Consider the following 14288-nt stretch of genomic DNA (forward strand, 5'->3'; position numbering starts at 1 on the left):
TACTGACCTTGCTGCTCACTGTCTGCTTCAGTTTTCGAAGAACCTGGTGCAACAGGAAGGGGTCGAGGTGGCCGGGGCTTTGGTGTGGGCGGTGAGATCTTTTTCCTTCCAATGTATTCTACGTAAGTTCCCGGAAAGTCCCCCCTCTCCCCAGTGGTCTCGTTATAGCCATTTAACCAGCCGATTTCTTCAGGCCTGGCTTCTTGTCCATCACTGAATCCAAGAGCTACTAAGGACCCTTTATTCACAGTCAGTACGTCCCCCAAGTGCAAGTCAATGTCTTCTTCCCGCTCCTTCTTATAGTCGTACAGCGCCCTGTACTGGTACCCCTCGGCGCTCATGGCTGCCGACCTGCGACCATGCGACAGCTGAGGCTGGCTGCACACTGCAGTCTAACCTGACGTTTCTATGGAAAGTGAATTCAGAGAGTGTGTTAAGATTCCTAATACACGTCCAGCAGGGGATAAAGGATAACTCTCCAAAGGTTTAAGAGGAGAGGTGATTGGCCATCCGGCCGTCCATCTGTCCTCCATCAAGGGTGTGACTGAAGTCAGGGCTCACTTCCTCTGTGGCCGCAGTCTTCCCACCGGCTTCCTTTTCAGCAACTCATCAACACATTGACTCAGGGCTGACTCTCCCTTCGAGGCCCGATCCTTTCTGACACTCTTGTCACACTGTCCATCTGTCATCTGATTTGACTGTGGCGCACACCACATGCGAGCTGCACCTAGCAAAGGGAAAACAAGACTTATGAATCAACGGCACACTTGGCCATCTGTGTGAATCTGAATTTCGACTTCCATTCAACAAGTACTTAATCAACCTGGCAGACGTACACAGGCCAGTATGCTTTTGCTTGACATGGTATACACAACAAAGATTAGTGAGGCAGGCAGTCCCAGCCTTCTAAGAACACTCGGCAGCGTGGGAGGGATGCTGGAATGTGGCAACATCTCAGAGATAAGACAGGACACAAGGATCTATAACACTAGGTAAATGTCATAAGAGAGCAGAGACTGAATGCTAGGGAGTTCAAACAAGGGAGAGACCACATCTCACTGCAGGCATCTGAAGACAGAAGAGAACGTGTGGCATGATCTTAGGTACAGCTGTGATGAAGCACTTGTCATATTCTGGGAAGAGCTAGAACAGGCAGACCGTATGTGTGAAGCCAAAGAGGGAACATCACGTCCGGGTTAGAAAGATAAGCAGGGGTTGTATAACAAACATCACACACACCCGTGTCGAGTTTATGAGTGATGCAATCTACACTGGGGAGCTGGAAAAAGGCTTGGAGAGAGGGGAACAACAAGACCAGAGCGGCACTTGAAGAACCTCAGTCTAATCCTGGTGCGTGGAAGGGACTGGCGTAGGGACAGAAGAGGAGAGCCATGAAAGGTGTTTTGCAGCCATCTGGGCAAGTGGCCATGAAGGCATGAACCAAAGTGGCAGCAGAAGGTACAGAAAGGGGAGGACTGAAGTAAGGGAGAAAGAAGCATGTGTGGTACGTGGCAATGCTCAAAAATGGATCAAGAAAGAGAGAAGCACACGGTACTGGGTACTGGATCCTGGTTGGGGAAACGGACGGACTGCAGCATATGAGAAACAGGATGGCAGAGAAGCCAAGAGGAAGGGGCTCTTCCCAGGCTGGAGGGCTGAGCCAAGGTTCAAGGTACTAGCTGACTGCTGGACCTTAAAGAGGATCCACTCTGCCAGCTATTTTAGAGTTCATTTCTGCATGACATGAGATAATCAGAGAGATACACTGACCTGTATGTCTGTTTAGCAACATATTAGTATTTTTAAGCCAAAGAAATAAAGACACAATACTTAGTACATAACAGCAGAGCATAGGTCATTTTGTTGGTACCTTCCTAGCAAAAAAGTAAAATAGAAAGTATAAATTGTACAGAAAATACAAGCACAAAATAAAAAGGAAAAACAAAATAAAAAGGAAAAACTTCTCTCTCTCGCACTTTCTCTTTTATCCCAACATTGATTACTGTTTTAATTTTACGTTGATTCCTTTCTTAAAAAGCAATGAAAATGATATATATTTTTTTAAAAAAGAAGAACAAAAAGAAAGAAGCAAAAGGTGCCTGATCCTGAGTTCACAAGAAGAATGGAGCTACCAATATCAGGCAAAGGGAAGCCAGGAGGCCTGATGGGCTAACGGTGATGCTGGGCACCCAAATGCAAGCGTGGATCGTGGAAAACCTGGTCTGTGATTCAGGAGAGGAAACACACCTGAGGCTTGGTAATCAGCCGCATATAAGGCAAGGCCAAGCTCAATGGAATGAAGGAACTCAGAGGGAAAATATTAAAAGTAAAAAAAAAAAAAAAAAGATCCAAGGACCCAACATCAAGGTTCAATGAATGCCATTGAGGAGGGAAAGTCAAGGTCTGAAGACAATGCAATGTCCTGGAAACAAGGGGTAAGAGGGTTCAGGTAGGAAAAGGTGATCTCTAAGACTAAATCCTGCAGGGGCCTCTGGAAGTGGGAAACAGGCAGGGCTAGGTCATCTGGGGCTTTTGTCCATAGTGGAATCATCACGGACTTGAGAAAGCCCACTCTAGTCTAATAGTATTGAGAAGAGTAACCAGAGTTTAAGGAGTTAAGGAATAAAAAGAAAGTAGAGATGGCTGCAGATCACACTATGAAGATAAGCTCAGTGGAGGGGGAAACGGAAATGCAAGTTTTTTTTTTTCTTAAACTAGTAGAGGCAGAGGGCTTAGAGAGTCAGAGGCTCTTTAAGTTAGAGAGGCAGTAAGGCAGCTTGGATAGCTGCTAGAACAGTAGAGAACAATGTGCACACGGACACACTATGTGCTCCGTTCATTTCTCCACGTTATCTTTGTTAGAAAGAGGAAAAGCAAACTCAAGGTTTCAGTTAAGCTGGCTGAACAATAAAGCAATAAAAACAATAGCCTCACAATTTCGGTGCGCTGTGTCAAAGAGAGCTTTTATAAGTTTTCAAGAATGGAGCCCTTTAGAAGTTTATTATTATAGGCACTCTGCGGTGTAGGCATCTTAAGAAGCAAATCTAATCACAGATTAATTGTTATGCTGGCATTCAGAAGTGTAAAGTATTCAACTTTACATGGCTAAAGCCTCTTAGCTGTAATACAATAACGCTCTTAGGAGAGTTACATATTAAAAGAAGGAAAAACAAACACTGGAGATCTTTGTGTAGCAAGAATATTAATTTGCAGTAGTATTCTACTTTGTATTTCAGTTGGCAGAGAAAAAAAATTAAAGCAGCCAGCAGAGCATATGAGAAAAATAAACTATGTTATGTTTGAAGACAGCCTCTCCTTTTGCTAGATCCAGAATCAAATTAAATATTCGCTGCATAAATTCACAAGAAAATGTAGAACTAGCAAATCCCATTTTTAGTACTAATGTACTCTTACAAATGAGACACAGAACATGAAAATTTACATATCCCTAAATGCCTGGAAACCAGGCAATATGCCTGAGAATAATTTAATTCCTCCAAAACTGCCTTGAAATTTTTGTTAGCTTTTCCTGGCAATGTATGTTTTTTTGAAAAAAAAAAAAAATCCTCAACTAGTAGGCTGGGTAGATCTTTCCGCCAGCTGCTGCCTATGTCTTCCTCTATTTCAACAGCCCAGGAGGCCAGTTTGGTGAGATTCTTAACAGAATGGGGAGTATAATAATTCCCCTCTCCCTCCTACTCTGTCCACCTCAATTCCTCCTCTCCCCGCTACACGGCTCTCAGCAATCGCCAAGCCCTGCTCACGGCGCACCTATGTAGCTATGCATGTCCCTCACCAGGGGACACTGCAGTAAGAAAAGATCCAGGTCTGCTCAAGGTTTTACAAACCTAAAAACTGTGTTTACATTGGCCTGAGGCTAAATCCCTGCAAGGAGATAAAGAACCCTGAGGAACCCAAAGACTTCAGTAAGACCAGACTTTAGAGTAACAATTCCCGCCATAGATGCCAGAGATCTACCTGTCTCTACAAAGTCCCCCTCCCCCACCGTTTGTAAGAACCACCTTACTTTCTGTGCAGAAGAATCCTATGCAGAACTCTGGGCCCTCAACTGACCAAGAGAAGCCCAGATCTTCTATGACTCTTGGACCATAGGCAGCATACACCACTCATCTTCAGGGACTCCACCGTCAAGGCCAGGAAGACCAATCCAAACAGTCCAAGGTCATCCATGATGCAGTGCCAATTAAGAGGGAGCGCTGGGCTTCCCTGGTGGCGCAGTGGTTGAGAGTCCACCTGCCGATGCAGGGGACACGGGTTCGTGCCCCGGTCCGGGAGGATCCCACATGCCGTGGAGCGGCTGGGCCCGTGAGCCATGGCCGCTGAGCCTGCGCGTCCAGAGGCTGTGCTCCGCAACGGGAGAGGCCACAGCAGTGAGAGGCCCGTGTACCGCAAAAAAAAAAAAAAGGAGGGAGCACTGACTAGCCATGGGGTGGTGAGTGGAGCGCATCCCATGGGGAGGTGCAGAGAGGCCCTGGCTAGAGGGGGGCGGCCCTCCCCTGCTACACAGTGTACACTTTCTCCTGACGGCCATGCCCATTTTAATGGCTGCCACTGTCGTCGTCACTAAATACTGGAAGCTATAGGTGTATTAACCCATTCAATCATCACCATCGAATATTCAGTGGGAGCTATAGGTGTATTAACATGTTCTATACTCAAGGTAACCATGAGATGGGTACTATCAACATTCTCACTTTACATAGGAGGAAAACGAGGTGCGGAGAGTTTAGTGTCTTGGCTGTGATATCTTGGCCATGATAACACTCACCAAGGGCGAGGTGTAACTAGAGTTCAAATCCAGGCAGGCTGGCTCCAGAGCCACCACTTTTAACACCTTAAAACCTACTGCCCAGGGCTTCCCTGGTGGCGTAGTGGTTGGGAGTCTGCCTGCCGATGCAGGGGACACGGGTTCGTGCCCCGGTCCGGGAAGATCCCACGTGCCGCGGAGCAGCTGGGCCCGTGAGCCATGGCCGCTGAGCCTGCGCGTCCGGAGCCTGTGCTCCGCAATGGGAGAGGCCACAGCAGTGAGAGGCCCGCGTACCGCAAAAAAAACGAACCAAACAAAAACCTACTGCCCAAACTCAGCTAGCTTGCTCGGATGCCCCAGGACGGCCCAGATACATACATGGGGTCAATGGTGCGGATTCCTCGCTTGCACACTCTGACCTCTCAGATTTATCTTGAAGGTCTGCTTGTTGCTCTCTGTGACGGTGGCCTTACCGATAGTGTTTGTGACTCTTTCACAAAAACACCTGCACAAAAAGAAGCATTATAACTCAGCAGGAGTGCCCTCAGTCTGAGACTCAGCAACTTGGACCACACAGATTTTCTTCCAAAGAGACTTCATTAAGATGCATCCTTGCCAAAGAAGTCCATGAACTAGTGAATCAAAGAATACTGGGCACATCACTTCTGGAAGGCTGCCCTCTTCTGGAATCCTGCCCATTTCTGCTCTACAAGCTTCAGCTTCTGTCACCTACATGCTTCTTGGCATCTATGCCCCCTGCTGCTACCCCAGGCCCCTCACTGCACAATTTCTAACAGCTCAGCTCCTCCTTGAGGGGTATGTGAAGCATCGTCCACAGTCACCAGGGCTATCACATTTAGAGGACTGGCAAGTTCTCTTTTCTCTCACCCTCAAATTTCTCTCTTACCCACAGAGCAGAAGACTCAGCAGACTGGGGCACTGGTAGTGCCTAGATCACTCTCCTGTGATCAGTGTGGAGCTGAAACTATATGGTGCCCAGATCCACAAGCTTACCCCTCCAACCTCTTTGGCTACATACACCTGTTCATTGAAATGTTTCCAGCCAGCTTCAACAGAATTATTTCCCCAGTTAAGATTTTTGTATGTGGATAATCTAATGTTTTCAAATAACCAAGGCAGTTTTATGACACATGCTCCAAGACAGTGCATAACCTAAGTTACTGTAACAAAAGGTATAAAGGAGTCCTAGGAACAAATAAATTAACTTACTCATACAGAACATCATATGCAGCAGTTCAAAAGGTCCTTCACAGGAAAAATGTTGCTCCTGTTTTTCAAGCCTTTTACAGACTGCCTGCAATACCATTACTCGGAAGACAGATTTTTCTCTCTCTGCTAAAACACCAACCAATTCCCATTCTGTTCCTCAGAATAAAGTTGTTTCTGATGCCCGACAAGGAGCAATCCATGACTTTTTAATGTACAACTGCTTGAAAGTAAATTTTCAATTTAAACCCTCTAACCCGCAGGCATTTGGGCAAAGAACCAAACAAAATTCTTTGAAAAGTCCTCTGACTTTGTTGACTTACTCATTCCCCTTTCACAAAGGACGGGGATTTAGCAAACTTGGTGGGGAGGCAGGAATAAAGGATATTTTCAAATCACTTTAAATAAATCAAGAATATAGCCTGATCATGTGATTCTATCCTGCCCTGAAATCAGCACTTCGGCCCTGGGTCCCAGCACAGAATGGACTTTCAATCCAGCTGCAAAACTACAGAGAGGTTCCTGGGCCCCCAGACCTATCATTCACCTCTCCATCTTCAGTGTGGTAGCTCTGAGTAGGGCAAGCTCCCTAACTAAATCCACACAGCCTTTTTAAAAAACAAAAGGCACAATTCATTATTTAAAACTCTTTTTACCTTTCAAATAGAGTCCTGGAAATCATGAAAATCAAACCGAACAGTTAAAATTTCCTACTAACAAAATGAATTTCAAGCTAAAATGATGGGCTCAGGGCAACATTTTATGGGATGTAAATTTTACCTCAATTAAAACAAAATAAAATGATGGGCTCGGAGGAAGCCCCAAGCCACAGTCCTCAAGTATCTCCATTCATTTTTCAAACCAACCAGAATGTGTCCCAGGCTGCCGCGCTCAGGGCTGGGTCTGCACTGTGGGGGGAAGCAAGGCACCTAGGGCACAACTCCTGCCCACCAGCCCTCTGGGGGTTGGGGGTATGGGGGTGGGGGGACAGGACAAGCCCCGGTCAAACAACAAGGTCACAGGGCTCTGCAGAAAGCAAAGTGATGGGATAGCGGAGCACTGCCGAGCGACAGAGACACAGGTCCAGCTGGAGGCAGTTCTCAGGCTCAGTGGTCACCACAGGGAGGCTGTGGCTTCCAGAGCCTGAGAAACATATCCCATCACCCAGAAAAGGCCATGGGATGGACCATTCTAGCTCTCTGCGTCATCCCGGGGAAGAAGCCCTGAGGAGATGGCCATGGAATGGGAGGACTACAGCAGACAATCTAGGGTCCCCCCTCTTGTGAAAATACAATGCTACTGTGTAAAATCCTGAGCAAGAAGGTGAGTATAAGCACTGGGTTTCACCCTCAAAGATGCTTGTCCCCATTGGTGCCTAAATTTTTAAACTTGGGCAAGTTACTTAAACCTCTCCGTGCCCCTATTTATTATGAAGAGTAAAGGAAATTATTTATACAAAGACTGCACTCCATGCTTGATAATTAGAGCTTGCTTAACACCAACACAGTGCTTCTTAGGGGCCAGGCACGCTTCTTCCGGTTTTGCATATGTCAACTCATTTAATTACAACCATCGTGGGTATGATTACCATCTCCATTTTACAGATGGGAAAATAAGCACAGAGAAGTAAAATAATTTGCTTTAAGTCACATGGCTAGTAAACCACAGCTCTAGTAGTAGTATTGTTACTACTGTCATTACTATTAATATTGATTGCCACTTCCTACCACTTATACAATTCATTTTAAAACCGGAACATTTGCCAAGAATTTTCTTTGGCCCTGCCTCTAAATGCTGCAGAGTCTACTGAAAGAATCCTCAAGCTAGCCAAAATCAACCTCTCCACTGTTTCTTTAACTTCTTTTCAGAGTAAATAGATAGACAGATAAGGGCTGCTTGTGGACTTTGCCCATCTAGTCCTGAGGCAGAGGGTGGCTCTATAGAGGTCAGGGCAGAGGAGACCTGGGAGGAGCCAGGGCTGTGTGAGAGGGTGGTATGAGGCAGGGGGTGGAGTTAGGGGACAACACTCCTCTCCAGCAGGGTTTGGTGGCTGCTCCCTAGCTGCCCTCAAAGAGGAAAGGTGACAGCACTCATGCGGTTCTCCAGGGACTGAAGGCAGCAGCGTCCTCCTGTTACAGCCCTAGATCCTGGGGCTGAGCGCCGGGGCTAGACCACTGGGGGTCCAGCCAAAAAGGAGAGGGGCAAAGCACTCCAGCCCGGCCCAGGCACCTTGCTTTCTTCACTCTCTCCACCCACTGCTGGAGTCTCCTCACTTTTGCTAGACTCCTGTGATCGCAGTACTCGCAGTACTCACTGGGTGATCGTTAACATGAAAACTATTTTGATTACAGGTGCCTGGGGGTACCTATTGGATTCACTTTAAGGAAAACAATGTTGGGAGGATACAATCTCCAAAGATGTTTTTATAGTAGATTTTTTTTTTTAAAGCAAAAGGTACACTACACTCATTCTATCCTTTCAAATAAATAAAACAGACAAAACCCCTAATATCACCCAAACAGACAAGTTTAGGAGTAATTACATAGTCTATTTTCAGCTGCTTTGGCATAACGTACGTGAAATGGCCTTTAATTGCCACTCTCTTAAGCAAGTAATTCCAATAAGAGGGTTGGCAGAACCATGGCAGGTAATCACATTAGGGTGTAGGTGGAGGAGACGGGGGAAAAAAACAATAAATAGGATGAATATTTTTAAAATCAATTACAACATAAGTTTTTTTATTAAAAGCTGTTATATAATTGATATTATGCCTTTTAAGGTAAAAACGAAGTGATAATCTCTTCCTTCCATTGATAAGTAACTTCTTGTTTTCTGAGGGCTTCAGTAAGATGCTCCATTCTCTTGCCTTCACTGGCAATCCCTGTATCCTCCAAAAGACAGAAGAGCTGTGGGGAGCCCACCTAAATGTATAATATACTGAAAAAGGCACTTCCCTTTTTCTTCTGCATTGTGTATACCCCAGTTGTGGGAGAATTAAAAGCAAAACACCAAATGCAAACATGATCTCAGCTTTCTATATTCTAACTGACCATGAAATCATTTTATTTTCAATGTGCTCACTGACCATCTCTTTATTCACTAAAACTCATTTTGCATATGACAAAATGCAAACACAATGAGAGCTGAACTAGAATTGTTTCTGTTTTAATGAGTGTGTGGACAACCTTTCAGAGTAGATGCCTTTTTAGAATACTCCCTTGAACTACCTAAGAAAAAAAAGGAGATTCTGACGAACATATTAGCCTAAGAATTACGGGGCATTCATGGAAAATTTTAATTAAATATATGGGCAACACTCTTAATAACACAAAATTTGAGTAAGTGGAGCAGGCTTGCACTGAAGATACCAAAACCCTTCAAAAATCAGCTTAGACGCACTTAACATTTCCAGCAAATAAATGCGTACTACCATCATCACTGTCAGTAACCAAAATACGTATCACCTATGACTTATTGTACCACTTCTGTTTCCCAAAACCAACTTAATGTTGTGGGGATTTACTGTTCTTAATAAAGTGAAATTTAAAGAAAGAGCTATGGAAAGACAATATAATTAATCAATGGGAAGTGAAATGCCTTTTCACATTGGCTATCAGCATCACAGAGGTGAAAAGACACAGTGATACCGTCATTTTACAAAAACAGATAAAACAGCAGATAGTAGTGTGTACAATGCAAATTATCTGCTATGCAACTGACAAGAACAGGTCTCAAATCAAGATGAAAGTTATAAAGCAAATGCACATCACACTTTGAAAGCCAGTATCAGATATATAAAACTTTCTTCCAACCACAACAATCTATACACTTCTATGGAAAAAGTACAACTCTCTAGTTGCAATTGTCATATAAAAGCTGAAGAGGCCAGCAGTGACATAACCCAACACTTCTGCAAGGCAGGGAGCCTCCTCCACCAGCCTTTCCAGTTTAAGCCTGATTCTGAACCAAACACACCTTCCCAAACTGAAGAGGGATCCCCCCCAAAATCACTCAGGGTATTTTCTCTGTCACGACCAAAACATTCCCAAAGTTTAAGAACTTTTGTTTCTAAGAAGACTATCATCTATGCTTTTTAAAAGCTGTTTATTTCAAGACAGTGTAATCTATCAAAAAATTATGGCTACGAGGGTGCTTTTTTTCCTCTTCCAACGATAAAAGATGTTTGTGGCCTTCTGTGCAGAAGTCACCAAATTCCTGATGATCTGCCCCATTTACTGATAGCCTGTCTCAGAAATAAACTTGTCTTCCTACTCTGACCTTTTCTAGCTAATACCTAACCATCTTTAAAGCTGCCAAACGCAAGACAAGATAATGAAATATTAAAAAACAAACAAACAAAAACCATTCCACATAACCCCTGGGTCACTTACTTTGTGAATGTCCCGCCTAACAACTAAAACTCCAGCCCCATCACACTGAAATGACAATCTTTTGCTGCATTCAAAACCCGGAACTGCTTTATCCATTCGTACTTCGCACTGACAAAGAGGAAAAGAACTGAAAAAAAAAAAAAAAAAAAGCCCCCCAAACCCCTATCACTTCTAAAGTCACAAAACCCCCAAACAGAGTAAACTCATACTCAGATACCAACAGTGCTGCAGCTCCAACCAGGGATTAACGGTGTAAGTGAGACCTTTCTGATCTTAATTGCGCCCAGAGAAGCAGAAGAATTTCCCCAAATCCAGTCCACACACATTCTGCATTCAACATGTAACAGCCATTCCGCTCACACCCTTACATTTCATGATCGAATTCTGGTTACCAAAGTACATTTCTGCACTGGAGCGGTTGGCCTGAGCTCTCCTGTTCTCTTTGTCTTGTGATCTGCGGGGCAGTTTCTGCCCTTGGGAAGTGAGTGTGAGAACTGTGGATTCCAGACAATTCCCCACGATCTTTCAGCTCGGGTTTGCACGCTCTCTCGCTCTCTCTAGCCGGCTCCATATTGCTGGGCCGGTCCCTCCAGCCTCGCCCCGCGTTACAAAAAACCTGGATTTCCGGGCTGTTCCAAGACCCCATTAAGTCTGCCTCCAACAACCTGCCCAGGCCCGGTCGGCACCACACGCCGAGTTAGGGTCCCAGCGACCGGCCGCCCCGAGGCGCACTTCTCCCACCCCGGAAGAGGAGGGAGGCGAACTTCGGAGGGCGGGGGCTGGGGGCTAGCTCCGGGGACCCCCGCCGCCCCGCTCGCCCCGGGGAAGGGCCCGGGCAGCAACCCGGGTGCAGCCGGAGGGCGCGGGGGAAGGCATAGCTCCTTCCCGCTAACGCAAAGGCAGCGGTCAGGGCGCTCTCCTCTGCTGAAAGGCGCCGGAAAACTGCAGCAAGGCGACAGTGGGGACCCACAGAAGCGTGAGGTGACGGAGGGGTGGCGGAAGCCCGACTTCGCCTGCAACTCCAGGGACGAATGCGCCCGGCGGCACGCACAACCCGCTCGGAAGAGGACTAGGGAAACGGGAGCCGCGAGGTGGCCGGGAGCACGCAGGACGCTGGCCGCGAGTAGGGCCCGCGGTTGCACGGCGGGCGGGAGATGCCGGCGGCAGGGAGGACGGCGGCCGGCTCGCTTCCCCCGGCTCGGCTCTGCAGAAGGAGAAGCGGCTGCTGGTGACAGGAAGAGAGCGGCGGTAGCCGCGCGCGCACGCACCGCCTCCCCCTCCCGAGCACACACCCGGACCCGCTGCTGCCGCCTACCTCCCCCGCCGGCCGGCTTCCTTCCTCTGCGGGGCCCAGGCTGCAGCGGCAGCCTCTTGCGCGCACGGCTCCGATGCGCCCCCGACCAGGCTCCGACCCGCCGGCCGTTCCCGACCCAAGCTCGCCGTCTCCCGACCCGCTCCCCGCCGCCCCGGCCGCGGCCGCCGCTTCCTCCAACTCCGCTCCAGCTGCTCGCGACTCCTTTCCGTGCGCCGGCAGCTCCAGCGCCCGGCGGCCGGCCCCGCCTCCGGCCCCGCCCCTCCCGCCCCGCCCCCGAGCCCGCGCCAACCGGCGCCCGCGTCTCCGCCCCTCTCCGCTGGCCCCGCGCCCTCCGCCGCCGCCGTTCACTTTGCGGGCCCCCGAGCCCGGCGGCCAGCCGGGTGGAGCTCCGGCCCTGCGAACCTTTCCTGCTGCCGGGCTCGCCTTCCGCCCCCAGCCGCGGGGATGCCCTGGGCTGCCGGGCCGAGCGCTCTGGCTTTGCGCCCTCCGGGCCGGCCAGGCTGCTGCCTGCCTGCGGCCGAGCCGGCTGCCGGGCGTCTTCGAGACCAGAGGCGGCGGGTCTGGGGAAGATCGAGGACAAATTCAGACTTAGAAGCTGCGTCTCTAAACGCAGTGTCTTGAAACAAACCCCAGCCTCTTTCGAGCCCCCAGCGCCCCAGCGGAGTGGCCGGGACGGGGAGGACTCGGATTCCAGGCTCGCCAAAGCCGGGAGGCCCTGCAATTCATGGCCTCGCCAGCGCGGCCGCGGGAGTGGGCGGAAAATCCTCGCCACCCCGCGTAGCGCCTGGGGGTGAAGGAGGGGTGAAAGGGTGAAGCGGAGGGACGAGCGCCCGCAGCCTGCCTAGAACTCCAGGAGCCTGGCTGGCACTGCCGCCACCGGGAGCCGGCCCGGCCCGCCAGCAGGGCAGAGTTTTATGAGGAGGGCGCACGCTGGCTGATCCCTCGCAGTCCTGAGATGACAGAGCAAATGTAGGTCGCTCAGGCAGACCGTGGCCCCTTGGTTGCTCATGGGGTCGGTGGAGGAAACTCATGTGACTTGTACGGTTCCTTAAATTTGTTAATTTTCAAATGCACACTCTTCAGCTAGTCGTCATTATTTTAGTTGCTCAAGAAAAATCTGACGTTGATTCGAACCTTCCTCTGACAGTAGGATGGGATGCCAGCACCCTCTGTTCCTCTTTCGCCCGTGAAAACATGTTGAGTCCGCTTTTTAATAAGCTCTTCCCAGATTCCTCTTTTGCGGTTTTGAGACCTGCACCCGCCCAGCCTACTTGCCCTAGAGCCCTTTTCCCAATTTCCTTGCAAGAATATTACTTTTTTTTTTTTTTTTTAAACCAAGCACTTAGACTTTTGTCAAACTTTGAATTTGGTGCTTTATTCCTCTGGGCGTTGGAAGTAAAGAATATCCTGAAATTTATTGACTGTCCTAAGGAAATATAATCATTCTTAAAGGTGACTCACATTCTAACGGACAAGTTAGTTCTACTTTAGGGTCTTCAGGCCCTTGCATTTTTGTTATTACAGCATATTTCTTGAAGTGGAGATACAAAAGCAGACAGATACTTGTCTTGTTTAAGAATCCACTTCATCTAAAAGTAAATATGAAGTTTACTAAGCTACATGGTTCCCACCCATCCTGTGAAATGAAGGACCTCATATATTGTTTGCCTGAGCTTTATAAATGAAATGAGGTGTCTCACCCTGTGAGAGAGTTACTTTGATCCGGTCCAATAAGCTGAGATGTAACTGCTGTGACGTTTGCTGTATTTCCTTTAGGCTTGCGTCTGAAGAAACCTCACCAGCTGTCTCCTTTTATACACGATGAATTCCTGGAAAGACATTTATATACTGCTATAATGGGGTTCTATTCCCCCCAAACCTAAAAATAGCACGAAATCCTTAATCAAGCTTCCTTTTCTAGATAGACTTCAACAACTTATTTCCAGTATATGTTGTTTTTTTCTTTAATGTTTTTCTGTCATATTTGAACACATAGTGTAAGTCCAAAGAGTGTTCCATGATAGGACAGTATGGCTCTCTTTCCATAATTGAATAAGTTTAGTCTTTGTTTCATCTTTATTAAATTGATACCTCCCCGCCATATCACTAATATTCAAATTTTTATTTATTTTTATTTTCTATTAATTTCTATGAAATAATTAAAGCAAAAGTCACCAAAACAGCAGTATTCAAAATTTTAAAAAATAACCTTTTCCTTTAATCAAATCTTATCTGGACTCCAAAAACGTAACTGTTATGAGAAGCCATGTGGTGAGACCAAGGGCGCCTCTAGGTCTTTGGACCACCCATGGCATTACCTCTTGGGAATTTGCTGGAAATGCAAATTCTCTCCTCAGTGAATCAGACACACTGGGGATGGAGCCTATGGGTCTGTTTTAATACACCGTCCAAGTGGCACGCTAGGGTTTGAGAACCATTGCTCCAGGCCTAAGGCATCTGGGAACACAAACTGAAACCACGGCAGTAAAATGCTCAAATAAACGCACAAACACTACCATGCAATCAGTAACGGCGGAACTGGTGGATGAGAGCGGTCCCACCATCAAAGAGCTCAAAATGTCAAAGG

General features: G+C 47.5%; 2 protein-coding genes across 5 annotated transcripts in view; one reads left to right on the top strand and one right to left on the bottom strand.

Moving 5' to 3' along the window:
* The window catches only part of PIK3R1 (phosphoinositide-3-kinase regulatory subunit 1), an 86983-nt gene extending 75142 nt beyond the window's left edge, over positions 1 to 11841 (bottom strand). The window contains exons 1-2 of one of the 4 annotated variants that reach the window (XM_004270767.4): positions 11702 to 11841; positions 8 to 727 (exon numbers count right to left, since the gene is read on the bottom strand). In XM_004270767.4, coding sequence (XP_004270815.1) covers positions 8 to 341 — 334 coding nt within the window. In that variant the 5' untranslated portion in view covers positions 342 to 727; positions 11702 to 11841. Of the gene's footprint in view, positions 1 to 7; positions 728 to 4027; positions 4331 to 10754; positions 11044 to 11701 lie in introns of those variants that run through there. The other 3 variants (XM_033429930.2, XM_033429931.2, XM_033429933.2) reach the window with 3 other exon arrangements.
* LOC105748058 (collagen alpha-2(I) chain-like) lies at positions 7289 to 12495 on the top strand. Its single transcript, XM_012533367.1, has 2 exons — positions 7289 to 7318; positions 10948 to 12495. Exons 1-2 carry the CDS (start codon positions 7289 to 7291, stop codon positions 12493 to 12495), a joined length of 1578 nt encoding a protein of 525 aa, XP_012388821.1.
* Positions 12496 to 14288: the final 1793 nt, after the last annotated feature.

Source organism: Orcinus orca, chromosome 3 (assembly GCF_937001465.1).
Source record: "Orcinus orca chromosome 3, mOrcOrc1.1, whole genome shotgun sequence".
Lineage (NCBI taxonomy): Eukaryota > Metazoa > Chordata > Mammalia > Artiodactyla > Delphinidae > Orcinus > Orcinus orca.

What these genes read in the sequence shown, in the direction of transcription:
- LOC105748058 (XM_012533367.1), top strand. Translation starts at nt 7,289, where the DNA reads ATGCTACTGTGTAAAATCCTGAGCAAGAAG. An exon ending in GTAAAATCCTGAGCAAGAAG is followed by an intron (nt 7,319 to 10,947) that starts GTGAGTATAAGC and finishes CGCTCTCTCTAG; the next exon opens with CCGGCTCCATATTGCTGGGC.